Raw genomic sequence first — 26,053 nt, forward strand, 5'->3', positions numbered from 1 at the left:
GACATCTCCTTCCTCCTGCTTCCAAACAGCCCTCTCGCATCCCAGGCTCTGAATTTTCTTCCCTTCCCGACAGTCAGACATCAACTCCCGATTACTCATAAATGCAGCACGTTGCAGATAATGCCCAGCTTGACAGAAAGCTGCGCCCGAACGCACCAACCGCCAGGATCCAGAGGTGAGAGGGGAGGGATGGGGGTGAAGCCTCTGTCCCCCTCCCCATGCCCTGCCCTGGGGGCTGAGCTCCTGCTGCCCGTGCCCACCTCCCCCGGGACTCTCCCCAGCCTGGCGCGGGGGCCGGTGGGGGGATGCTGTGGCTGGTGGGACCAGTGCAGAGGTCCCAGGTGGGGACAGCAGGTTTGCAGCTTGGACCACTCTCAGCCTTGGCCCACCAGTTTGTTTTGCAGAATCCTCTTCTAGTGTGGAAAAATAACTCATCCCTCGGTTTTTATCTCTTTTGTTTGTGTGGGCATTGATTACGCTGGGAGTTACTGAGCCAGATTTTATTGGAATGACTTAGAAAGCTGCCACCTGCAAGCAGCCGCTTGTCTCTGGGGATTATTTTGGTGTAGTTTCTAAATAATTGCATGAAGCTTCTTCAGCTCTGCTAATAACTTCGTTCTCCCAGGGACACTGCCCAGAAAAAGATGAGCTGAGATTGCGCTTGGCAACATTTAGGAGAGGAAAAAGTACAACAGGATTGATGTCTGCTGGCACGAAGAAATAAATAATACAATAGCTCTGCCTTAGCCCCACCGTGAGCATCCTTCTTTCCAAGCCCGTGTCTGTTATCTGCCCAGCTTGGCTGAAATTCGGAATTCAGAGCTGTCCTTTAAATTGGTCTCATCTTTTCTGGCTGTGGCGTGTTGTGCTAATTCTTATCAGGGACCAGCAAGGCTGGCTCTGGAGATGAGCAGTCCTAGGGAAGCCTGCCTGGTAGCTTATATAGGTTGTGTAACTTGAGCTTGTTAAATATATGATTTAAATAACTTGCAAAATAGTTTACTTAGTGCCTGAAATCTGAAATTAAGAGAATAATGTCATGCTGGCCTGGATTCTCATAGGTTTACAAAGGCTCTGTGAAAATTGTGGGTCATGTTTTAAACAAAGCGACAAGCCCCCAACGGTCCTTGGCATTTTGTACCAAATCTGGTGTGTAAAAGCCACGTGTTTTGCAGTGCCGGGTCATTGCATGCATGTCCCTGTGATGGCCCTGCCCTGGCGAGGAGGGTTGGGAAGGGTGGCACTGGGGACGCCACCGGGAAGGCGAGAGGAGCCGGGTGCCTGGGCTGTGGCTCCGGACACCGGTTTTGGTGCCACAGGGCAAGCTGTAGCCATGGCCCATTTTTATACCCTCGCAAAGCTGCTTGTTGAGAACCTGGCCGTAGGCCCTTATGGCAATTCCTTTATGGCAAATAAAACTACTCCAGCCTCCCAGTTTGTCTTGTTTTAGTGTAAAAGCACCGGGAGAGTTGGGGTCCCGTTGCCTTCTCTTTTCCCTTGTAGCATTCCTAAGGCATTCCCTATGACATTGCACTTTCAACATTGACGTTGCGCTTTTCTGCAAGAGCAGAAGGGCTCTGAGCATCGCGCGGGAGGCACTTCAGTCAAACCCGGGGCAGTGCCAGCCTGGCTCAGGTGTTCTGGCACGAGGAGGGGCAGAGGGTAGCACTGGTAATGACCTTGAGACAACACTTTCTTAATCGTATTGGCAGGCAATCCCTGCTTCTTGGCAGGCTGCATCCTGGCGCCCAGGAGCTGTGGGCTTGGCGTTAGCATCCCCTTCTGCTGCTGCCTCTGCTCGGGTGGTTGTTTTCTCTGCGGAGGAAAGAGATTAAAGAGGGTGCCCGGCCCCATTCACAAGGGCAGGTGCTCAGAAGGCACGAGCTGGGGGGCACAAAGTGCTGGGGACACTGCCAGGCTCTAAGGACATCACCTGGGACATCCCAGTGTCCCACCTTCCTCCGCTGCCCCTGCCGGCAGCAGGAATGCCAGAGGGATGGAGGGTGTAGCCTCTCAGTGCTGGGGCAGTGGGGGCTGCTCCTGCCCCTCCGGGTGCCCCCGTGCTGCTGGTCCCTGTGGCCACTCACCTCCCTGTCTCGGGAGGAAAGGGTGGAGATGGGCGCAAGCCTCAGTGGAAGTCTTTGTTTTAGAAATACTTGCTGATAAAAATGACACTCTCCATTATTTCATTAAGGGAATTGAAATGTGCTTCCTAAACCCTTAGTCATCAATGAAGTGAGCAAGCGAGAAGCAGCACAGCGGGTCCCGCCGGAGGGTGACTCACGCTGCGGGGGGAGCTTGGGGCTTGCAGGGGACTCTTTGAACTGGGGGATGCTCCACTCCCTCCCTCCCAGGAAGGCCAGGATCTCCCCAGCATCCTGAGCAGCAACAGCAGGAGGTCTCTGGGAGTCTCTGGGGCTCCCTGATCCATTTTGGGAGCCGAGGCACCACACTGGAGACCCCCACTATGCCTTGATGCACATGAGCCACCCACAGACAACTCTCCTGGAAGCCCAGAGATCAACCAACAGCATTGCATGCATGCAGGCTGGCATTTGATTTTTTTATTGTATACCTGCATGGATAAAAGCCTCCAGATTCCATATCAGTTCAGGAGGAATTGATCTTTCCTCCCAGAAGGCAGGGGAAAATGCCAGGTCACTCTTTGCTCATTTTTGGGATCTCGGCCTCTTTCAGTCCCCAGGTAAAGGCACAAAAAGAAAAAAGCCAGTCCCAGTTCTCTGTAAGGCCAGGAACCATTCTCTCTGTGATGGTTTATCTCGTCGGCTTTGTAAAAGCCCTTAGAAATGCTGCTCCATCCCTCCCCCTGGAGCTGGTTCAAACTCTGTTCAAGCTTAGTGCCAGGACATTTTTCCCGAGATCCAGGCTGCGTGTTCCCTGTACCCAGCTCTGCTTCTTTACGTCCTATCCTTCCCTTCACCACTTCTCCATAATCTTCCCCCCTGCAGATGCCAGCTGAGACCGCAGTACCCGGTGTGGTGGGACAGGGGTGGTGGCTGGTGGCACCGTCACAGCCCACACTGCTGCCCCAGGGGAGATGCTTCAGCTGCTGTCCCTTCGTGCTCCACGCTCGGTCCTGCCCTCAGCCACCCATCGCCGATTCCTTAAGTGCTTTCTAATTAGTACCTTTAAGCCACCAGTAAAGGCCAGATCCCTCGCTTTGGGGGATCTTCCAAGTGCTGCCCTGAGCTCTCCAAGAGCTCCCAGCCAGTCGTGCCAGGATGGTGTCATGCCAGGACGGTGTCGTGCCCCTGCACTTGGCAAATGCCTTGGGCATTTGTTTTAAAATACAGCTACATCTTATAGTGAAATACTGCACAAAGTCAGGTCAGCCCCAAGGTACCCTGTCACCTCTTAGGGCATCGCTGCCTTCTCGCCTCCCTCCTCCTGATGATGGCTCTGGGCTTCTTGCAGTTTTCAAAGCAAATTGTTGTTTGGTTTATCCTCTCCTCCTAAGCTCCTCCATGGACGGTCCCTGTCGGTGGCTCCTGCTGTGACACCACATGTGCCTGCACTCATTTCTCCTTCTTTTTCATGAGAATCTTGCTTAGAGATGGTCAGGCATGTCCTTGCCTTGGGTGTTGCTGCTGGCCCTGACTACCTTCTCCTGCCCAGGCATCATCTCCACCAGCCTCCAGCAAGGTCCTCTCCCTTCACCAGTGATTCTTGTGGCCAAGTGCCTTCTACCCACTCCCCAGGATCCCTCTGGGTCCACAGCCACCTTGGTTTTGTGTGTGTTCGGGAGAAAGAAACGGTCCCACATGGTGGGACTGAGCTGTGTAAATTCATCTGGTTGCTGGGCATGGTTCCCTTCTCTGCTGGGGAGAGAGCAGGGGTGCAAAGGGCTGTGTAGGGGCAATATGGGGAAACGGAGGCATGAAGGGGGAAGAAAGGGCTCAACTCCAGACCTTGGAGTGGTGGTAGAGCCAGAAGCTGATCCACGGCTCCTGGCCTTTCTCCAGGCTCAATTCTTTGGATGTGTTGCTGGCATTCTGCTTTTCCTCCTCATTTGCTATTTTCTCATTAAGGTTTAAAATCAGCTATTTTGGCTAATCAGTGCTGTGATCGCTCCCTGTTTTATTGTTTTGTTTTTTCTCTCTGCAAAATTAGTGCCTTGTTTTGTTCCAGATATCTAAAACCTTCTCAGTTTTCCATGAGTTTTGAAAAATAGTTGCTTGATAAGCTCAAGGTAACCCCTTCTCTTAGCGTGCTCCTGTAGCTCATCCTGCCAGCAGCTTGTGGACTGCACAGGCTTGTGATCCATGGACACATGGAGGGTTGGGCTGTGCCCATGATGCTGCGCCTCTGTAGCCATGGTGTGGTGCTGACGCAGAGCACGCAGCTTCACTACAGCATCTCCACCTCCCTTGTCTGTAAGAGCTGACCTTGCAAGGTGTTCTTCTCTTCTTCCCCAGGTTTCCATGAGGTTTTCCTTCGTTAGGGCTTGATTTCAGAGACCTGCACCCCAAACCTAGCAAGAGGTGAGGGGAGGTTAACGCTTGTGGTACCCGTGACCGTGTGAAGGGGTTACTGCAGGTTTTACCATCTACTGCACTGCAGATATTTTGGACGGTAGTAGTCCCCCCAGCATTTTAGAAGGGTAGAAGAGTGTCAGTGTTGCTCCCTGCCATCAGTTATCAGAAAGGACAGGTACTGCCTGGAGCTGGCTGTAGAGTTGATGGGAGCATTTTTCCACGGTCCTCAGTTGGGTGGAGGTCTGACTGTGAGGGATGCAGATTTTCCATGTGTCATTTCAATGGTGTTGAGAAAGCTGTTTGCAAGTGGTTTCTCCTTAAATATCAAGGGTTCTCCATGATCCCTGATAGCACAGATATCAGATGGAACTGAATTTGCTGTGGCTCATCGCCCTCGTTACAGTGGATCTATAGTCTGGAATTGATACCCTGGGGTTTAGGTGTCAAGTTTAAAGAAGTAAGGAAATAACTCATGGGAATGGTGTTTCTGAGGGAGTGGAGATGTTCCCAGATGTGCTGTGGGCTTGGAGGACAGGTCCCATCACTCAGGGCATTCGCTCTGTGCAGTTACTGCTCTTCTCATTTCTCTGCTGCTTCAGGAAGCACAGAGCAGTTGAGGAGATCACTCCTTCTAATCCCTTGTTTGCAGGGTCACATACACCGGGTTGTCCTGGACACCCAAGGCCATTGCCAGTTGGGTTTTCAATGTCTCCAAGGCTGGAGACTCCACCACCTCTCTGGGCAGCCTGTGCAAGCATTTGGCCACCCCATTCTGGTGTCTGGCCATCCGTCCCATGGGACTTTGCCATAGATTCTGTTCTGGCAGAGGAGGGGAAGCAGTGAAGACAGCTGAAGGGTGCTGCCACCACTGGCTGGTGGGGATTACTCAGAGCTTTGTCACGCCAACATGGTAATCTGCATGTGGGCAGATGAGATCTTCCCACCCCACAGGGCTGCTCCTTGTGCTGTCCCAGCTCTACCCAGGCTGGAGCTCAGGTGTGTGTCCGTGGGATGTGCAAGAGGGTGGCACCCATCCAGAGCCACGTACCCCGTGCTGCTGGTTTGGTGGCAGCCTCCCGGTGCCAGTGTCTGGACCAACGCTTCCACACCAGGGAGAGGGTCAGCCACCACCGAGCTGCGGCCCCCTCTCGCGGGCTTGGCCAAAGCTCCCGTTCGGAGGGATGCTTTGGTGACGGTGGATCCCTGCCTGTTTAAAATCCAGGGCCCTCCTTCTCTCCACTGGCTTTTCAGTCCCAGGGTGGGTGGGAGCACCCGGTGGGTTTGGCCGGGGAGGGGGAGCAGGGCGGAGGGCGCCAGGAGAGCTCCTGAGCCCCTGATTAGCATTCAGCCCAGCTGCTTTGGCGTTCGTGCTCACCATTGCCTGGCAACCACGGAGCAAAACTACAACAGCAGCCCTGGAGCCCAGCGTGCTCCCCGCGAGCGTGCACGCACGCCGGCACACGCCTGCTGCCCCTGGGGACGGGGACGGGGCAGGTGGTGTGGCCACCCCACACTGCTGCCCCCCAGCCCCACGAGGCGCAAGGGTGAGGACCGTCCCCAAGAGGAGGAGGAGAGGGCTCTGGCGGTGCGACGGTTCCGCTGACACCCAGGTTTGGTGGGTCTGTCTGTCTGTCTGTCTGCCCCGGTGCTGCCTGCCGTGAGCATCCCGCTGTGTCCGGCGCAGCCTGTCCCTTGGTGGTGGGGGCCCTTCTGTGCTCAGCCAGCATGTGGGGATTCAGAGTGGGGCAGAGGATCAGCCTCCACTGCAGGTGCCTCCAGGAGAGGGCATCTGGGGGAGAACGTTGGGTGTAGTTGGGTGTATCTGGGTGTATAAGACCCCATTGGACATGGGGCATGGCACGGTGGTGCATGGATGCTTTCCATGTGTGTGACACGCGGGCCCTGCCTTGCACCCAAAGCAGGGTCTGTGGGACAGCCTGTCACCCCCAGGCCCCTCACGGGGAGGCTCAGCCTGGCTGGGGTCTCCCAGAGGACCCTGGTGCTCCAGCAGCCTGGGCCAGGACGCTGCCAGGCTTTTACTGGATCGTGCTGTCGGTGGAGGTGGCAGCACACGGGAACCTGAGCGTGCATTGGGCTGGCTCTGCTTCAGGCTTGCACGTGCTTGGGGTCTGGTGTCGTTCTTCTTGGCAGAAGAACTTTGTGGTCCTGACCCCAAGGAGTGGCTGTGGGCCTTAGGCTCAATCCCCTGCCCTGCTGGAGGGTCTCTGCAGGCAGTGGTGGCTCAGTCCCTCTGCCAGCCCTGCACTTTGTTCTCTTCCCAACTGGGCAGGCTTGAGAAGACACGAGTGCCCTCCTGACACGGGGTGCCATGCTTCTGCAGGTGATGGGAGAGACAGACGTGCCCAAATACACCGGATTCAGACCTAACACATCCCCACACCTCTGCCTCGACTCTTTATCTTTACATCCCTGGCCACTGTGGGCTCTGCCTATTGTGGGTTTGGTGGCTGGAGCCAGCCCACACGGACCTACCAGGCAGCAAAAAGCATAGGCATGACTTTTCATGCTCACCAACATCTTCATCAATAGTACTTGCTTGGCAAAGGGTTAAAGAAATTCATCTGTCTTTTGTGTCTTGCAGAGCCTGGGGTCAGCAGACAAGAAGGACTTTTACCAGCCAAAGTAAGTGCCAGTAGCCGTGGTGAGTAATTGCATGGAAATTCCCGGTTGGTCCATATTCCCAAGCAGCTCTGTGGCTTGCTAAGATTAGACATGTCAATGTACAAGAATAGCTGCTGCAATTACACAAGTGAGGATAACAGTGGAAGGGCTGTCAATCACTTTGGCTTCAGGGCATATGCAAATCATTAAATGAGGTCAGGAGGAATCACGACAGCTTGGCTGAGCCTGAGGGACAGAGCCAGGACCTGGTGGCCGGGCAGTGGGGGATGCAGGGGTGACCTTTCCCACCTCGGCTCCCTCTGCTCCGGGTTTGCACAGCTGAGGTGCTCTGGGGAACTGAAGGGGTTCGTTCTGTGTCACAACAGGCTGATCTTGAAGCACGTCTTCCGCAGCCTGTGCTTTGACGTTGATGCCTGTCGTCTTCCACCCGTCGTGTTTTGTAAAGCATAGGATGAGGGGAAGGGAAGAGGCTTCTCTGGAGCCACCATATTCATGAACACGAACAAAGGATCTGCAAATCACCCCAGCAGCATAAGCAGTTGGCTACTGAGCACATGCCTTTGGCTATGGCTCTGAGCTGGCTGCCACCGTCTGTGAGCGAGCGAGAGCACATAGAGCTGCCAGCCTCTGGGACCCCTGTCCAAACGCAAGCAGAGCTGTTTAATCCCACCTAGCTTTCTGGGAGGTCAGGGGGATATCCCAGGAGCATATGGAGTTATTGTGGATGCAACGGCAAGAAGAATACACATTTGGCAAAGGACTTACAACCAAGCTTTTGTGACCTCTACCAACAGTTGTCCAAAATTTCGTTGGTTCTTACTGAGCACTGCTGTGTGCTGATGTGCAGCCTGTGTTTTGACAAGCAGCTTAAAAGGGATCGAAGCAGCTCTTGTTTCCTTGTTACAGCTGAAGCTTTTGTGGGGCTTGAAGAAAGTGATATGGAGGAAATATGTAAAGAGCTCATAGTCTTGGGTTTCCCTGTGGGGTGGTTTTGGCCGTAGGCAGCAATAATTACAGTGCTGCTTTTATAGCTCATCTCGTCAGAGAAATGAGGGATGTTTCTCTACCTGAAGTGCAAGAACATGGGCTTCCCATCTCACTAAAGTTGCAGAGCAGTTGGGTCAGCGTGGTAGGTGCTGGTGCCAAAGGTCTCATAGGTACATGGTGTCTCATTGGTGCTCTCTCGTTCTCCTGTGCCACGAGGCCACAGGACCTCCATGGTTTGGCCAAGCAGCTTGTGATATCAGCTGTGGCTAATGATAATATTATGACTTCGGTTAACACCCACCCTGTTTACATTCCCCAGTGGCTGTTTTGGGGTTGCAACTGGTGGAGTTTGTGGCTGTGATGTTCCCTGGTACTGCTGTCTCCCTGGGATTTGGCTTTTTGATCCACCGGCTGCTGCCAGCACCGTTGCTCTCGCTGCTGCAGCCCATCTGCAAGGCTGGGCCAGGCGCTCTCGGCCTCTGGCAGGGCTGGAGCTCATCTTCCTCCATAGAGAAAGATCCCTGGCAGCTGCCAGAGCTCTGGTGGACCTGCCGAGGGCTCGGGAGAGCTCAGCACTTCTGCAGCACCTCCACAGACGTGTTCCCTGAGCCCTGGGCAAGGCGGCAGTGAGCAGCCGGAGTGCGGGAAGCAGCTGGTTCCTGGAGCTGAGCTGAGCCATTGTGGGTCATGAACACATCTGTGCAGCGAGGCTGGTGATCTGAGAGAAGTCTGGCAGCGGATGGCTGGCCCTCCAGCCCCCATCAGCCAGAGCAAATTTGACTGTGCCTCTGTTTTTCATTTTCTGTGCTTCAGAGGCACAGCTCACCCTGACAGCCAAACCCCTACGCTGCAGGAGCAGGGTCAGAGCATCCCTGCGCTCAGGTCGGTGTTTTTGGGCTCTCACGGGAGATGTAGGTTATAGAGAAAGAAAAAGGACACAGGCACTAGAAGTCTGAGCAGTGGGTTTTATCACCGCTTGTCCTGGGAGTGAATCTTGCTCCATTCCTGCCATATTCAGAAGCTTTTGCTGATCAGGTGTCCTCCTCTTCCCTGGCCATCAGGTACTCCTCCTTCTGTCACCCCGAGCTACTCCCTCCTTTGTTGCTTCTTCCCTTCAGAAATGGAAATGCTTGACATTATGTTCCCTCACCCTGTAGTTAGCATTGGTCCATCTCAGCCAGGGTGTTTCCTCATTGTCCGAAATAGTCCAGTGCTCATCAAGGGTATGGAGAGGCATCAGCCTTCACCCACGAGCCTTTGATGGCCTTTACACTTGTCTCTTCCCCTCTGCCCAGTCCATCCACGAGGTTGTAAAGTACAGATCTCCTGCTGGGTTGCCCCAGATGTAGTGTGGCCAGCACAGAGGAAAGTGCAGTGGAGGTGGACTTCTGCTGCGGGAAGTCAGAGGTGCCTGGGATGGAGCCACAAGAGCTGAAATGATGTTGCTGCCCACTCTGGGGGAGACACCTTTATAGAATTATAGAATGGTTAGAGTTGGAAGGGACCTTAGAGATCATCTAGTTCCAACCCCCCCTGCCCTGGGCAGGGACACCTCCACTAGACCAGGTTGCTCAAGGTCCCATTCAGCCTGCCCTTGAACCCCTCCAGGGATGGAGCATCCACAACTTCCCTGGGCAACCTGTTCCAGTGTCTCACCACCCTCACAGTAAAGAATTTCTTTCTGGTATCTAATATAAATCTCCCCTTTTCCAATTTAAAACCATTACCCCTTGTCCTGTCACTGCACTTTCTGACAAAAAGTCCCTCTCTGGCTCCTTCAGAGCCTACCCTTTACTTCCAAGGGGTTCAATGAGGATGGTTATAGATGTACCTGCAGGAGTTGGCCCATGTCAGGAGTTGTGACTCCTGCCTCTTTGTGTGTCTGGGAGGTAGCATTCCCTCTTTCCACATTAAATAGAAGGATGCTGCTTGGGTCAAGAAGGCTGAAGCGCTAATGTTTAAAAAAATGACGTTACCTGAGACCTGGATGGGCTAGAGATGACCTTAGGAAGAAGAGGCAAAGAGCTCCCGTAGCTGAAATTCCTGAGTGGAGCCTGGCATATGGGAAATGGCCACAAGTCCTGCAGTGAGCACACATCTGCGTGGGTTTCCTCTCCTACAGCAGCTGCTCCAGCCTTGTGCTGTGTCCCATTTCAACAGGTACAGATGCCTTTCTTGTGCTGAGTTTCCAAAGCAGGTTGGTGAGATGTCAGAATGCTATATCCCAACTTAATATTTCTCATCTGATGCAGCTTGGGCATGTCCCTGCCCCATGGCAGTCCTGCCTGCAGCCCTGCTCTGGGGTCTGGCCAGCATTTGTAGGGACCAGGGAAGAAACACCCTGTGGGCCAAGTCCAGCCCTTCAGCTGCTTATTCCTTTGTCACCCTGATTTTGGAAGCTGCTAATGCAGCCGCAATGTTGTGGGTATTTCTGGGCTTCCAGAGGTCCTTCCACACTTCTGACAGAGGGCACTTGACTGCTTTGTCAAGGTGGATTCCTGAGCAAGGACCTGCTGGCTTGAAGACCCAGGGACACCATGCTCAGAGACAGGAATAGGCTCTCCTGGGACTGGTGTTTTTGCTTAATAACCCTCCTGGCAGGGCTGGTTGGAAGTGTCTTGACAGGAACCAAGAAAGCCTGGTGTGTTTGCTAATTCCCAGTGGCATTTATTTGCTCTTCAGTGTCAGGCACTGACTGGAACTCAGTTTCTTCAAACCCAGAGAGAAATTTTGGTAGTAATGATAACAATCATAAAACCCCTAGCAAATGTGGACTGAAATACCTGGGTATAATTAGAGTGTCACTGATTTGCTGCGGGAGCTGCTTGCGCTCCCTCCCCGTGCTGTCTCCTCTGTGGAGAGCAGAGCTCATCTGTCAAGAGAGTTGTCACTCGGGAGCAGTTAATATTTGCCAGGCACTTTGAGGTGTCAGGAGAGACACTGCTGCAGCGACACAAAATGCTCTCCATTGATCTGCTCGTTCAGCCCCCTGGGATGATGTGACCATGCTGAAAAGACCTGATGTCTTAGGGCCCACATCTTGCTCCGGAAGAATCCCACAGCCCTTTTCTACAGGCTTTCTCTCCGTTTCGGATGAAACACTGTGCTTAAGCCTCAGACCTGTAAACACAGGAGGAACCTTTGAAACCACCTTACGTAAAGCAGCAGCACATGTTTGTTTGCCTTGCAGTCTTCATTACACCAAGATGTCTCTGCAGCTAATCTGTTGTCACCCTGCTCTTAAGGCAGAACGTTTCATCTCTTAGATGTGTGCAAGTGCTTAGATGAAAGTGAGGGTTTCATTGCTGAATCATTATCTTGTAAAACCGTGGTGTTTTTAAGCATCTAGAAATCAGTATTTACATCTTGGAAGCATTAAGGGCCGTCATAATAAGGTAGATGTGTTCCTGAGCTGGGTGTTCATTTCCTTGCCTCCTTAACTCAGACATTATTGTTATAGTAATGATTATAATAACACCCATATATACTACATTTGACTTCTTTTGCGGTGGCTGGGAGTCATTCAGTTGGGATGATCTTCAAGTAGCTCAGGATCACCTGCAAAGTGCCAAGCAGTGGGAGGAGGACACACTGGGAAATGGGGGAGTAGGAGACAGTGCAGATGATGGGAGGCAGGCGGTGGGGTAGGAGAAGCAATGCTGAGTCCACCTTTCTGTACTGAAGCCATGTGATACCCAGCACTGCAAAAAACTGCCCCAAAGCTACCTTTGCAGGGTTGGAGAAGGCTTCTCCCACCTTCAGCTGTAGGAAAGGATGAAATGCCATCACCAGCATCTCTGATGGCAGTGGGATGGCAGAGCCGGGGGTGGAAGGGAGGTGCTGCGGTCTGCGGGGTGGGTGCCTCTCGGACGGGTACAGGTTGGCAGCTGAAGGGGAGCAGAGCCCTCCAGAAGAGACCATGAGCACGGGCTCAACCTTCCAACCCCAAATCCTGGCTCAGCCAGTTTGCAGGGCAGTCAGGGAGTTAACTCCTCCACACAAAATGAAATTAAGTAAAGAAGATGAGGATGCTGGTCAGGGTACCCTAGCAGTGGGGGCTGGGCCACTGAAACTTTATAGCAAGCTTAAAAAATATTTCCCCTGGGGTTTGGATGGTGGATTTAGAGCCTGAGTTCCAGGCAGACGGAGGGGCTTTAAGCCTCTCTGAGTGCTGGGAAAGGAAGGGAAGCCTGAAAAGGCACTTTGGAGAAATATGCTTGTTCAAGAAATGCCAGTGTGGGGATGGAGAACAGAGCTGGGCCAGAGAAGAAGGGGAGCGGAGGGTCAGCAGAAAGGGGTATGGGTGGTGGGAGGCAGCCAACAGCGTGGCAGAGAGTTGCCGTGGCCGTTTGTAGCGGGTGCAGGACACCGGCTGGTGCTCCCGTCCTTGAACAGCTCTGCAGCTTTCCTTCTGGCCTTCAGAAGGTCTCCCTGCCCTGTGGTGGGATCGTTTAAGTTAAGGTGGCCCAGTCTTTCCCAGTAATGCCTGCAGCCCAGAAAGGCTTCAGGAGACGCGGCTGTTGTGGGGAGGGGGTTGTCCCGGGGGGCTCCTTGCCCCCGTGCTGTCTGGGGGCAGATGGGTGCTGTGGTGCCAGGCTGGGGCTGGGCAGTCCCTCCAGCCCGGGCAGCTTCCCGAGAGGTGTGAGTGTGTCACTTCAGGGCCCTGCAGTGGGGCAGGAGGAGAGTCTACAGCCTCTTGGGAATGGTTTTGTCCTCCCAATAAAATTTTGCGGCCCCTCTTATCTCTGTGGCTGCAGAGGGAACGGGACACAGCCTTGGTGGGAGCAGTGCTGGCAGAGATGGGTTGGAAGCTCACGGACCGAGGAGGCAGCAGTCCCACCCTGTGGCCTCTGGGCTCCTGCCCAGACTAGCTACCTGCTCTTTGCTTTTGAAGCTGGGAGAGCTGGTACCAATGCATGCCCAGTGGTGCCCCATGGTGAGGGCTGGCTGTCCTGCTGCTGCTCTCCTCCCTGGGCAGCCCAGGAGGGCAGCACCAAGTTACCTGCCCAATCGCTCCTGCCAAAGACCACTGGTTTGTAAAGTGTGAATGAATACAACTTATTCATTTTCTTTTTTATGGCTTGTTGTGTGTAAGTGCTCACCCCGGGCCCTTATGGCTGATGGGGGCTAGAGGACCATGGTGGGGTGCTCTACACCCAGATTTATGAGGATGGAGATGCCCTTCTCCCCCCTGTGCATGGATGGCACCAGGACCCTTCATACCCAGAGTTAAGTATCTTGATCTGAGGGAGATCAGGACAAGGAGCCACTTGTTTTCAGCAGTCTCTTGAGCCCAGGGGGCAGGAGGAGGAGTTGTTGGGGCTAGTTGAATCCACGCTGCCCGGCTCTGGGTGCCCAGGCCAGGGGACCACTGGGCCACCCCCTTGCAGCATGCTTGCTCTCTGGCTGGGAATGGCCATCCCAGACCTGATGGCAGAAAAAAGTTTTGATTTTTGTTGTTTCTGTGCAGCTTTTAATGTGTTAAGTGAGGTGGCGATGTAGGCTCTTACTGTGCTGGTTGTCATAGAAACTTGAAGGGCTTTTTTCTCCTATCCCCCCAGCCCCTTTCTTTAAACCGGAGCTGGTTTGGGTTTTTTGTCCCCCCTTGTAATTTCAGTTCCAGTCCAATTAAAAACCTGCCTGGCCCTGATTCCCCGCCTCCAGCACTGCCACACAAGGACTCAGTGTCTTTATGCTGTGCTTTCTCTTGTCTCCACCGAAAGCTGCTTGTTCCCATGAACCAGGCACTTTCCTGGTAGCGCTGGGTGGGCTTCTGTCCCCACGGAGCCCCACCAAGGTTGGGGCTGGTCCTCAGCCCGTGTCCCTTTGCGGTGCCTCTGGCTGGGAGAAGATCTCCTCGCTCACCGTGGGGTCCCTCTCCCTGCTGCTGCTACTGAAACCAGGGAGCTGAGGGGACATGGCCACTTGGTGCCGGGTCGCTGGAGGTCCACAGCCTTTTGGTGGAGACATTGAAATGGCATCTGCTTGCCCCACTGGTGTGAGCCAAGGGCTGCCTTCCCTCCTCACGGGATGGGAGGACAATGCTGCCAGCTCAGAGCCAAGACCGGCACAGAAGCCACCTATGCACCAGCTGCAGCCCTTCCGCATTTGCTGTGCTCTGCATTAATCATGAAAAGGGAATCGAGCGTAGGAAGATGGGCATTTTTTAACAAATTAACCAAGGCTGCATTCTCTCCGAAGCAAGAGAGCAAAGCGTTTGCTGCAGTGAGTCAACACAGAGATGCTTTTGACATGGGAGGTAACACTCCCACCCACAGCAGCCATGGCTCCCGCAGCTCGGTACGAGGAGGGAGAAGTGGGTCAAGGTGATTCCCAAGCTGCTTGGCCAGAACGCTCTGCTGGTGTTTCTCCAAGAGCTGTAAGAGGTCCTTTCCTGCATGCACTGCTCCTGACAGGGAGGCACAAGACCCAACGGGGGCTCCTCACGGCTTGCAGGACTTCTAGCTCTGCACCTCCTCTCTGAGGAGCTAGCACCCATCTTTGCCACTTGGTGCCTCACCAGCTCCAACGCTGGTGCTATCTCCTGAGTTGCCCATCTTCACTGTGGTGTGTGGCGGGGGTTAGCCTGGGAGCTCCAGTTGTCTGCTGGGATTCACTTCTGTGGGATTTAGGTGTGAAGGGGACTATTAGATCACACCGTTTGGCCCCTCGTGTGCTGTGGGGATGTAAATGCTGCCCACGTGCTCCTTGGTGAGCTGAAGAGGTTGTGTTTGCCCTCTCAGAGGTACATAAGCCTCTGAGCATCTCCAAGAGGTATCTGATCCTGACCTGAAACTCATTGGAGCTTGTTGAGCTTCAGCTCCTGGTCCCTGGCTCTCTGCGTGTCTCGCTGGATGAGTGGTTGGCACCGCTCTGGTTTGCGGGGGCAGGGGTGGCAGAATTGTTGTCGATAAACTCAATATAGCTCCAGTCTTTTGCAGCAGGATATTTTCTCCAGTCTTCGGATCAATTTTGTGACTCATCCCTCCAGCCTCTCTGCTTTTTTAGTGTCCCCTTTTAAACGTGGGCATCTTAATTGCAGGCGTGTTTCTGTGCTGGTCTCAGCAGCGCAATACTCTCCTCTCCCACCAGCACTGCATCAGCTCTTTTCATCCCAGCATCACATTAGAGCCTTGTGTTGGGTTGGTCACCCGTGGTGACCCTTGAGGCTTTCTGGAGGCTCTCTCTTGTCTGGGATACAGTCCCTGTTCATAAATACGGCCTGAAATCCCTCTCGGTAGGTGTGTCATTCTGCGCTGGGCTGCATTAACATATACAGTGTTTGAATGGGCTCAGCATTACCAGGCAACCCACATTTCACTCTCTCCTCATCAATATTTACCGTTGCATCAATCTTCCTGTCATCTACTAATTTTTTTGAGCGAGGATTTTGTATTTTCTTCTCGATCATCGATGAAAATATCGACTGGCATGCTCCCCGTGGAGCCTCGCTAACGATTCCCCATTGACGACTTCTGTTTGAGACCTGTCAGACAGCTCTTAATCTGTTTAACGTGCTTTATTGATACTGTATAGTACTGTCTCCTAAAATCAGAATGTCAAGAAGCACTTAGCGCTCCGCCTGCACAGCCGTAACAGAGACGCTGCCTTTTTCAGCTCAGCCTGTACTCACTAGTGACATCGGGCTCATTTGACAAGATCTCTTTTCCACAAAGACACACCGACTGACTTTAATTATAACTTACATCCTTTAATTATTTCTTAATTTAATTCCAGATGAGCCCTGGCTTCTGGGTCTTATATCAGGCTGACCATTTAGTAGTTAACTAGGTCATCTTCCCTGCTGGGCGTGGATGTTGCTGTGAAGGAGCCATTTGCCATCTGGATGAGGCAGCCCAAACTTTGCTCAAAACAGGCAGCAGAGCCCAGAAAACTCTCCCCGGTGCTGGGTACATGATTTCTGTGCTGGCTCGTTAGTGCTGTTTGGCCACCTTAGATGTAGGTGAAGATACTGATGGTTTGGGAAAGCTTCATCTCTCCTAGGAAGTACTTTATTCTCCTTTTTGCCCAAACACAGAGTGAGTCCCTACTGACTATGTTTGCTTGGGCCAGGCTCTCACCACCCTCACACCAAACAAGTTCTTCCCCACAGCTCAGCTCCATCTCCCCTCTTTCAGGGTCAAACCCTTCCCCCTCCTCCTAGGGCTCCCCTCCCTCATCCAGAGTCCCTCCCCAGCTTTCCTGGAGCCCCCCTTCTTTAGGGACTGGAAGGGGCTCCAAGGTCTCCCTGGAACCTTCTCTTCTCCAGGCTGACCCCCCCCAACTCTCTCAGCCCCCCTCCCAGCAGAGGGGCTCCAGCCCTCCCAGCATCTCCGGGGCCTCCTCTGGCCCCGCTCCAACAGGTCCAGGGTTGAGCTCCAGCAGTCCTGTGCTGGCTCAGGTAGGATGTACCGTGCCTTTTCCCAGTCTCCTTGGTGAGATGGTAAATCTGTATTTCTTCAAGCACTGACTGCTAAAGGGTCTGTAATTCTAAAGAAAAGAATAGAATGGCATGTATTGTGAGTGTATAGTGCCCTCCTCCTTCCTTCCCTGCCACCCCTCCTACGCAGAGACTTCTGATCACAGAAATCTTCGTAGCAGGTTTCACAGTGTCGAGTGTGTTAAATTTCTGCTCGTGAGTGAAAATTTCCCGTTCCTCATACTCCTTTCTCAACCTCCCTGCCTCACATCATCTCAAGAGCTTGCTGTTTTCCCCATCAGCACAGCCCAAGTGAGATCTCTCATAGTCTTCCCTGGAACAACCGCAGATGAATCTGGCTTTTTCTTCAAATACTCAGTCCTGAGTATTTTTTCTCTCCACGCTTTCACCTGTGGTGCCAAATAGACAGCTGGGCCACAGGACCATCAGCAGCTACATCACCCTGCACCCTTTTCAGAAGTTTATCCTCACCTAAGACCACCTTCACCGTGGCCAGCCTGGCTGGTCTCTGAGCTCTTGGCTGTGTGGCACCGCGGGAGGTTGCCTTGTGCTCACCTGCCTGAAGTGCCGTTCTGTAGAAGAGCGTTGTGTTCTTCTGAGCCCACTGTCAGGCAGCATCTCCTGGGAAAGACTGGCCCTTTCCAACATCCTTCCAAACTGATCCACACTCCTCCCAATTTCCCCTTGTCTCCAGCACGGTTGTCTCCAGCAGGGACGGCATCCACAGCACAGTGTGGTGGCTCTGCAGCCCTTTTCCGAGCTCCCTGGGCTCTGCAGAAGCAAAAATTGCCGTCAGTGGTGGAAATGACAGTATTAGCCTTGAGAGCAATCGGGCGGGTCCCTGAGAGCTGGGACACTGGAGTTTCTCCTCTGGCTCTTTGTTCTGGGAGGGATAATCAGGCTGAATACACTGATTTACTTGGGCTGTACAGAGCAGACTGTGGAGAGACATGTAGATAGCACTACTTTGCTCAGGGAACAGTGTGTCTAAAGACATTAAAAGAGGAAAATGTGTTGTCTTTACTGCATCCTGACAAAGCAGTTCACGCAGAGGTGAGAACTAAGGCTTTGAGCTTTCCCACAGGTTTCTGGCATTAACAAAGATGGGATTCAGGGCAGTGTGGTGTCTCCCAGGAGATGGACAGTGGGAAGGAATGAGGGTGCTTGGTGCTTGGTTGTCTCTTCAGGCTTGGGACATCATGTAAAAGGGCACCACCTTCAGTGTCACCATCCAATTTATGGGGAAATGAATTTCTCCTCCAGAAGTGCTGCATCTCTCCACGGACTGCACAGGGGTCCTGGGAAGCCAGCTCAGGTCTCTGCCATCAGCCTGATGGCTTCCAACACCTCCAGAAGGTGCAGCCAAAGGTAGGATGAGTCTATAATAATTACTGAAAAAACACTGGATAATGATTTTTATACCCAATTAAAGACTTGACTGAATCAAGCTGTGAACAGTGTGGGCAGGTTGACTTTGGGGAGACTTTGGGGCATTTTACTGAGTGATTGTAGGAGATATGCTAAACCCCCAACCACAAGAAAACACCGTCTTGCCCCACAGTAAATGGAAATGCATGCAGTGCTTTGAGGAAAGGCTGGAGAAGGAGGCAAAAGCAACCCAAGGGCCCATAAAATCCCATTTTTACATTTAAGAATAGGAAAGCCAAGCCTTCCAAAAAGCCTGAATGCCTCCAGAAAACCTCTGGAGCTGACAGTGCTCAAGCAGGGGCTGTTAAAGGTTTTTCTTTGCAGTATGAGGTAGGAAGGAAAAAGCACCCAGGGAGGGAAAGCTCAGCTGCATTCACTCTCCCCCTCAGATGTCAGAGATGCTTTGTTTTCCAGAAGTGCTTATTATTCATACAGCTCTCTCATTAGACAGCTGAAATACAGCTCCAGCCTGGGGCTTGTCATGGCCCAGGCCCTACCATGGAGCCGGGCAATGTCTTGGTTTTCCACCCCATGGGAAGTCCCACTGGAGCCGGCAGGATGGTACTTGATGCCTGCCTTCGGGCACCAGTGCTGGGGGTAGTTGGGTCATCTTTTCCCCACTGCGTTCCACTTTTCTCCCTCTTTTAATCAAGGTTTTGTCCTTTGGCCACAATCTTAGGTCACCATCTAGCAGATGTGTGGGCTTACCAATCCTTGTTTCCTGAGGGTCCTTCAGCTCTTGGTAGCAATCTTCTCAAAGAAGGTACAGCACAAGGAGCTGCTTTCTGCAGATGTTGCCCTTGTTCCCAGATGTTTCCAGTAAGCCCCTCTTCCTGCATGGGGGCCAGGTTGCCAAGCCTGGTTGTGCTGGATGCCTCTTCTGCAATGTGGCTGCTTGGCTTTGCCATTTCCAGACCAACAGGATGACTCTGAGGATGAGGAGAACTCTGCTTCTGGGCTTTTATTGAGCTTCTGTGTCCCCTCACCTCTCCCCAGCTGGTGAGTGTTGCTGAAAGCTCTGGTTTGAACCAGAAACTAGTTTCAGACTTTTAACGAGTTTCTAACCATCTCAGTGTGGTTTCTAACTATCGTGGTTTCACTGGCTTCACAAGCGATAAAGCCGATCTCTGAAAGCAGGGGAGGAGGCAACATGGCTGCTGCTGAAGACATTGGTCCTGCTCCGTTGAGAGCATCCTAGGGTGTCCCACCTTAGGATTTTATTGGCTGGCCGGAGCCACCAGTGCTGTCACCAGGAGGGACCACGTGCATCCCGGCTCGGTTTGCTGCAGTTGGCAGTGAGTCCAGCATAATGGATCCCACCTCCTGCCACCGGTGCAGAGCCTGGTCCTGGGGGATCTTCAGCAATCCCCTGCTGGCCTGAGCAGTGGGGATGCTGGAGGGGTATCAGACCCAGCGAATGTGAAACCCCAATTATTTGTACACAAAGGCCATGCTGAAATCTCCGTCCTGGTCCAGACATCAGAGGTGTCATTTTTGATTTGCCAAACACAGAGAGAGCCCTTTCAGCCCTGGCCTGCTCAGACACTGCAGCTTTAATGTCCAAGCACCCAGCGTGTTTCCACTCCCCTCAAATGCATCAGTCAGGTCTCGGTGAGGCTCTGAAAGAGCCAGTTTGTTAAACAAACACACTTAGTGTAAAAAGTTTATTCCAGTTAATTAGGACTTCATTGCAATGGAAACAAATTACCTAGCTGTCATCTGCCAAGGCAAACAGCAACGGGGGAGAGGGGGTCCTGGCCAGGCGGGAGACAAACAGCCATCTCAGGCAACCTTATTTATGGCCTTTTTATGTATTTCTGTATTTATTTGGACATTCCTGAGCTGGAGAGCTGGGTTATGGCCGAGCCGCACGCCCCAGCACTTGCACGGCATAGGCCGTCACCAGCGGCAGGTTATCGGCCTGCGTGGCTCCTGGGACAGGGCCATGGGGACCCGGGGGCTGGTGTCTGTGTCCCTGGGCACATCCTTTTGGGCTTCTCTGGGGCTCTTGCTTCTGAGACGGAGGTGAGGTGTTGGAGGTGCAAGCGATGGGCAGGTCAGGGTGAGCTGGTGGTCCCCGCTGGAGGTGGGGGACACGGGGGTCCCCGGCCGGAGCAGTAGGGTGGGGAGGCACTGGGGAGGGCTGGGGGCTGGTGGGAGCTTCGTCTTAGCCAGGGATCCCCACGCTGCCTGGTTCTCTGCCCTCGCAGCGGGGTGCCCTGTGTCTGCATCGCCCCTGGATACAAGTCCCCATCCCCGCTGCGGCCTTACTCTCCCCTCCCAGCCCCGGCAATTAACTTTGAGGCAGGAGAGGCGTAAGCACTGCCTGATGTGGCTCCCACTCATTTCCAGCTCATTTTATTTAAACAAACACCTTATGGACACCCTTTTTCCTCCTAGAGCTTTTATTGAGAAAGATGGAGACAGGGAGGCCGGGGGGCAGGCAGGGAGCAGAGCTGGCAGGAGCTGGAGGCCGTGCCATTCCCGCGGGAGCCGGGCAGGACGGTGCTGGCTCCCGGCGCGCGGAAGTGACAGATAAACCCACGGGATTAGCAGCGTGTACCGTGTCAGGAGAGCAGCATCCCCTTCCTGCAGCATTAGTCACCCGAGCCTGACGCCGGGGCGGGGGAGGCCAGTGCAAGTCATCAAATTACCTCCTCCTGCCTGCTCCCGTCCCCCTGCTCCCAGGTGGCCTGTCCTTGCTTCGTGTCCCTCCAGCTCTGCCCTTTGGAACCAGAGGGTGGGTTGTGCCAGGGCTGCCGGGGTGGCAGGGGACGTTGGCCCCGGGGATGGCTGGGTGCAAGCAGCACATTTCCACTTGGCCGTGGAGATGGTCCTTCTGTTGTAGACACAGCATGGTGGGTTGGGGTGGCACAAGCATGGGGGCTGTCGCAGTCGCCCCTGGGGATGGAGTCTCCCCTGCAGGCCTTGGGGACATGGAGGGCGAGAGCAGGCCTCTGCACTTGCACTGGGACCTCCCAGTGGGTTAGATTTCTCTTATGTGCCCGGTAGATAAACCCAGGGCTCTTCCACCCTTCTCATCTTCTGCAATTGCAACCAGGCCAGAATTTTTCTGGTCCTGTGAAGTCCTGAAATTCAGATTTGAATTTTGCATCGCGAGTGAGTTGCCATCCAAAGCCTTTTATACATTTTCCAAGAATGTTTCTGTTGCCTTATAACTGTGAGATCACCGTGGCCCACGCTCTGAGGTTTCTGTCTGTGATGGCACATGTTCAGGGGGGTGGAAAGCCCAGACCGGGGCACGCATCCTTGGAGGGGCCTGGAAGGGGGAGAATAGCAGAGCCGAGCACTGATAGCTACAGAGATGGGTCCTGAGACTGGACTGATCTCATCTGAGGGATGTGGGAAAGATGGTGACCAGCACTGGAAAGGACAGATTTGGCTCCATTTCTGGAGCTGGGAAGGGAGCGGAGGTTGGAGGTGACTGGGGAGTTTGGCACAAGCATCTTGGTTGCTTGGAGTTGGCCCATCCTGAGGAGTGATTAGAAAACACAAAGATAAAAAGCAGCAAGGAACCTCGGCCCCACATTTCCCTGCCCGAGAGCTGGGCTGTGTGGCAGGTAGCCCACCACGGCTGCAGATGCAGCAATGCCCCCTCGGTCCCACAGTGATGTGCAGAGGGGTTCCTGTGTCCCTGCTCTCTGCAGGAGCCTCGGTGGGGTGCTGGGCATCTCCCTCCTCCGGCTGGCAACCCTCTATGATTAGGGATTTTAGCTTTCTGTTTCTAGATTGACTTGTCAGTGTTTATATTTAGCTCCTCCAGTGCCCTGCAGATTCCTCAAGGGATTCTTTCTTTCCCTCTCCCTCCTACAGGTTTGTTTGTAATGTGGCCACCTTGATTCAAGCCCCGAGCAGGAGCTTTCAGCACTGGCGGGGGCTGCACTGTGGCGCTTGTGGAGAAAATTACCTTTTGTGGGTTTGTCTAAGGCTGATGGGTCCGCGGTGGCACCCTGGGGACATCCACCCCTGCAGAGACCAGAGTGGTGGGAGGGAGCGTTGCTCCCACCTACAGCCGCTGGCCCAGACGCCTTGTGGTCATCACTTCCAATCACTGTCAAAGCACTCTGGGCGGCTGCTGCCCCCCTCCCTCCTCTCAGCGCTGCCCTCCCCGAGGTTTCTCTCTTTTTCACTACCGAGGGGAGAAAAATTAGATCAGCGGCACTGTGCTGGCTGTGTGGAAACAAAACCCAGACCCCCCCTGCGGCTCTGCAGCCAGGTTGGATGGAAATTTTTAAGCATTTTTTTTTAAAGCCCTGCATAAAGCAATTCAAAACAAGTTGCAAGTATATTTTGGACTCTGGCAGGACTGTTGTCGTCGCCTCTCTTCGCCCGCTGGCTGTCCCAGACAAGGGCTCACTTTGAGCATACCCTTCTGCCGAGCAGGGGAGGGGGATGTTTTCATTTCTAATTTAGAGCATCCGTCCCGGCAGGGTCCAGCCCCCCGTCTCCCGCTGAGCGCGGGGGCTCCCTGCAGCCAGGTTACCTGTCACCACCAGGTCCAGGGCTGCACGAACGCACACATTAGAAAAAGTGACTCTCTTTAGACTTTGCCTCCTTCTTCTCAACCTGGGTTGGTGCTCGGTGGGGGATGTGTGAAGGTACAGTTTGTGCTCTGTTTTTTCCAGGATTACTGTTATTTTGTAGAGGAGGGTAAGTTTGCTTATTTTTAAACACCTAAAGTACAGGTTGATATTCAGTATAGGTTTGCTATTTTTTCCTGGGGAGAGACAGCACTGGGAGGTCCCATTGAGGTATGGCTTTGGTGGTGGTAGCTTCCATCACCATGGCCCCAGTTCCAGAAAGCACGTTTTCGTGAAGAATTGGTCTCCACAGGCCGCTCTGACCCTGGGAGATGAGCACATGCCGAAGTGTTTTGTTGGACCTGGCCCTGCAGAAGCAGCGTCCCTTGAGCAGCTGAGGGAACCAAAGCCAACAATTCAAGAAAACCTGACAGCAACTCACAAGGCCATGAGAGTTAAATCCCATCCCCTGGCAGCAGCAAGGCCTGAGCATCACAGTGTGGCAGCTCCTCTTCCTCCCTGTGGATTAACCAGCTGCAAGGAGAAGTAAGGACAGCAGGCACTGCAGCCACGTCCCCAGGTACTGGGTGGAGGAACGTGCTGAAGGAGAAGACGAAGATCAGTGCCCATGGTGGTGCTCTTGGTGGCTCATGTTTTGCAAAGACATCAATCAACCATCACCTAACAGGGCTTTCTGTCACGATCGGGTTATGCCTGGCCTGAAACCATGCTCAAGATTAGCAGAAGGGCTCGGGGTACCTCTGCAAGGAGCCGAATGTCAGACTCCGCTTTAATCAGGCAACCTGGTGCTGATGAGAGGTTCTGAATGTGGTCCCAGGTGCTGTGAGGTACTGGGGCCATGGTGGACTTTCCCCTCTCTTCTCTCACCTGTTTTGCTTTGAGGTCTGACTGCAGCTTTTCTAGGGTTGGAGTTGTTATTTAGGCTTTTCCGATCTTTATTTTAATAATGTTCATTAGCACAGTTCTTATCAAAGAACAGCACGTTCCCTTCCTGTCCTCATTTTCTCCCCGGTTAATAACCCTTTGCTGCTTTGGCTCGTTTGGAAAAAGAGACAGTAGCTTTGGGAACGACTCCTGGTATAATAGACAAACGTCAGAATTTTCATTCTGATCTGAGAAGCGGCATTAATTCAAAGCGAGAGCTCAGTGAAATGACTGCAGAAGGCCCACGTTAAGTGTCTGGGGAGCATTGAGCCAACCTGTATCAAAACGTGGCAGTGTGCGTGTGTTCCTCCGAGCTGACGAGAGATGCTCTGAACCCAGATGGTTGCTTTTCCTTTCAGAAATGGGCTGTAACAGCAGCCTCCTGCTCCTCCCTTCCCTCCCCGAGGCTCAGCTTTGGAGATACTCGTTGCTGAGGCTCACGGTGCAGTGAAAACCCTTATAACAGGGTAGAGTGGTGCAGGAGATGACCTAAGGTGTGAGAGATCATACATCAAAGACCGAGCTGTTGCGTGCAGCGTGGCTGTTGGAGGCACATGCCGGGGAGCCGTGTTTTGGCTACAGTTGGATGGGAGGTGGTTATGGTTTCTGAGCATCTGCTCTGCTCCTGAAGCCCCCACCGTCTTCCTCAGCTGGGTTTTATGGGTTCTGAGGAACAAACTGAGAACACCAGACTGAGGTTTGAAGAGAGCAGGGACAACCACTGCAAGACCATGCTCCAAATTTTCTGCCTGGGGGTGTGTGGAGCAAGTACTGGCACAGCATCCCAGATGGATGGGTGAACCCATGGTCGTTAGCGGCACAGCCCCATCCCAAGGACCCACAGGTATTTGCTGGTGATAGGGAGCCTGCTGCTGGTTTGGGGAGAGTCAGGAGACCACCTGCCTGGTGGGACCCTTCCCTGTGATGAAGGGGCGCTTATTGAGCAGGACTGAATACCTCGGAGCAGGGAAAAGGCTGTTTCCATCACGTGGTTTCAGTAAATCTGGGATTTAGTTTCAGAAGAGGTGGGGATTGTTGTTTGAGTCAAGTAGAAGGAAGGAAGAGGCACCAGCGTAATGCCCTAAATCTTGGGAGACAAGATCTCCCATCTTTCCTGTTATGGCCTTGACTGTTTCAGGACACCTTTTCCATTGTCTGTGAAAAGCACAACTGGCTCAGAAACTTCTCCAGCCATGGTTGTCCTCCAGAGCAGCTGGTCCCAGCACTACAAAATAGAGGCTTTTTTCTGCAGAGCCTCCAGAAACTCAACTCTCAGCTGCAGTGTCCCATGGACCTGCTGGCTGGTTGCATCAAAAGGCAGTTTGCTCTGAGAAGCTGCAAAGCAGTTGCTGTGTGAAAGCCTGGATGGAGTTGCAGTGAAGTGTGAAGGGTGCTGTGTCTGGGGGGACCTGCCTCCTGTGGTGTCCCCAGCCACAGGCAGCGTTTGCTGTGCACCAAGATGTGGTTTTTGGCAACAATCTGCAGTGTGTTCTGTGCTGGAGGATGGAGGGGGAGGACGAGGCACCTGGAAAGCATCCATGCTGCTATTGCCAGTATGAATAATTCACCTATTCTTGATTCTTCAGGGCTGCAGGTTTTCTCCAAGGACAAACACTCCTGTGGTTTATCTTTCATGGCTGGCTCTTTGCTTTCTAAGTGTCTGAGAGCACTTTTGAAGACCCCAAGCTCCTGGCAGCCAGTGCTGCAGAGCACACCACACGGGGATTTTAAGTCATCTACTGCAAAGTCTTACCTCTTGGGTTTGTTATTGTATCTCTGCATCATGCTTGCATTGGTGTGCAGATGTTGTCCAGTAGTGGAGAGGACCTTGCACAACCACGGAGCAGTCTTGCAGTTTGATGTGTGAAGCCCAAACCTGCAATGAAAGGCAGATAGTGAGAAGGTCACCCGCCATGGCTCACATCTCTAGCGTTGGCTTTGCCGCGTGATTGTGATCTTTGCTACAGGATTTCTTCATTGGAAATGAAAGTGTCTCATCTCCTGCATCACTCCAGGCTCAGTCCAGGGTGAGATGCAACCTTCTCACATCTCTGTCCCCCCACCACTACCATCAGTGCAGTCATGCATGAAGGGCATTTTAGGTGCAGGAGCTCTGCTGATGGGTTTCATCGGGAGGACATCAAGTGTCACAGGTTCTCCTGCTGGGAAGTGACTCTCTTGTGTGAAAAAGTTCCTGTGTCAGAATAAAATGCTTTTCACTGGCCTGGCTGGCACGGCCATCCTTCATGGGTCTGAAGGAATGGGCTTCATGGTGATTTAATGATGCTGGGCATGGTGCAGTGTAGACAGCTGGCTTCTGAGGAGCTCAGCTCCCCATGGGTGTTCAAAGAGCAAAGGCCAGTCCCTGCAGCCCTTGGGGATAGGTGGATAATAGGAGTTAATGGTGAAACTGAGGCACAGCGCCTTTAGCTCATGGGTGAGGCCATGCAGCCCAGACTGGTGCCCTTTGATTTTCATAGGACCAGACACAGACAAAGCCGCTGTGCTGGATCCTCTCACAGCCTGGCCTGAAGGAGGACTCCATCCCCATGCTCTGTCCCTCCCTGTGCTCC

The 26,053-nt window shown here is 53.3% G+C and overlaps 1 protein-coding gene across 4 annotated transcripts in view; it reads left to right on the forward strand.

The window, feature by feature from the left end:
* The window catches only part of LOC106897888 (ankyrin repeat and fibronectin type-III domain-containing protein 1-like), a 269,176-nt gene that overhangs the window by 187,358 nt on the left and 55,765 nt on the right, over positions 1 to 26,053 (forward strand). For 3 of the 4 annotated variants that reach the window (XM_014958854.1, XM_014958853.1, XM_014958855.1), the window contains one exon: positions 7,099 to 7,139. In XM_014958854.1, the coding sequence (XP_014814340.1) occupies positions 7,099 to 7,139 (41 nt within the window). Of the gene's footprint in view, positions 1 to 6,081; positions 6,112 to 7,098; positions 7,140 to 26,053 lie in introns of those variants that run through there. The other variant, XM_014958858.1, reaches the window with a different exon arrangement.

This window comes from Calidris pugnax, unplaced genomic scaffold (assembly GCF_001431845.1).
Source record: "Calidris pugnax isolate Ruff unplaced genomic scaffold, ASM143184v1 scaffold244, whole genome shotgun sequence".
NCBI lineage: Eukaryota > Metazoa > Chordata > Aves > Charadriiformes > Scolopacidae > Calidris > Calidris pugnax.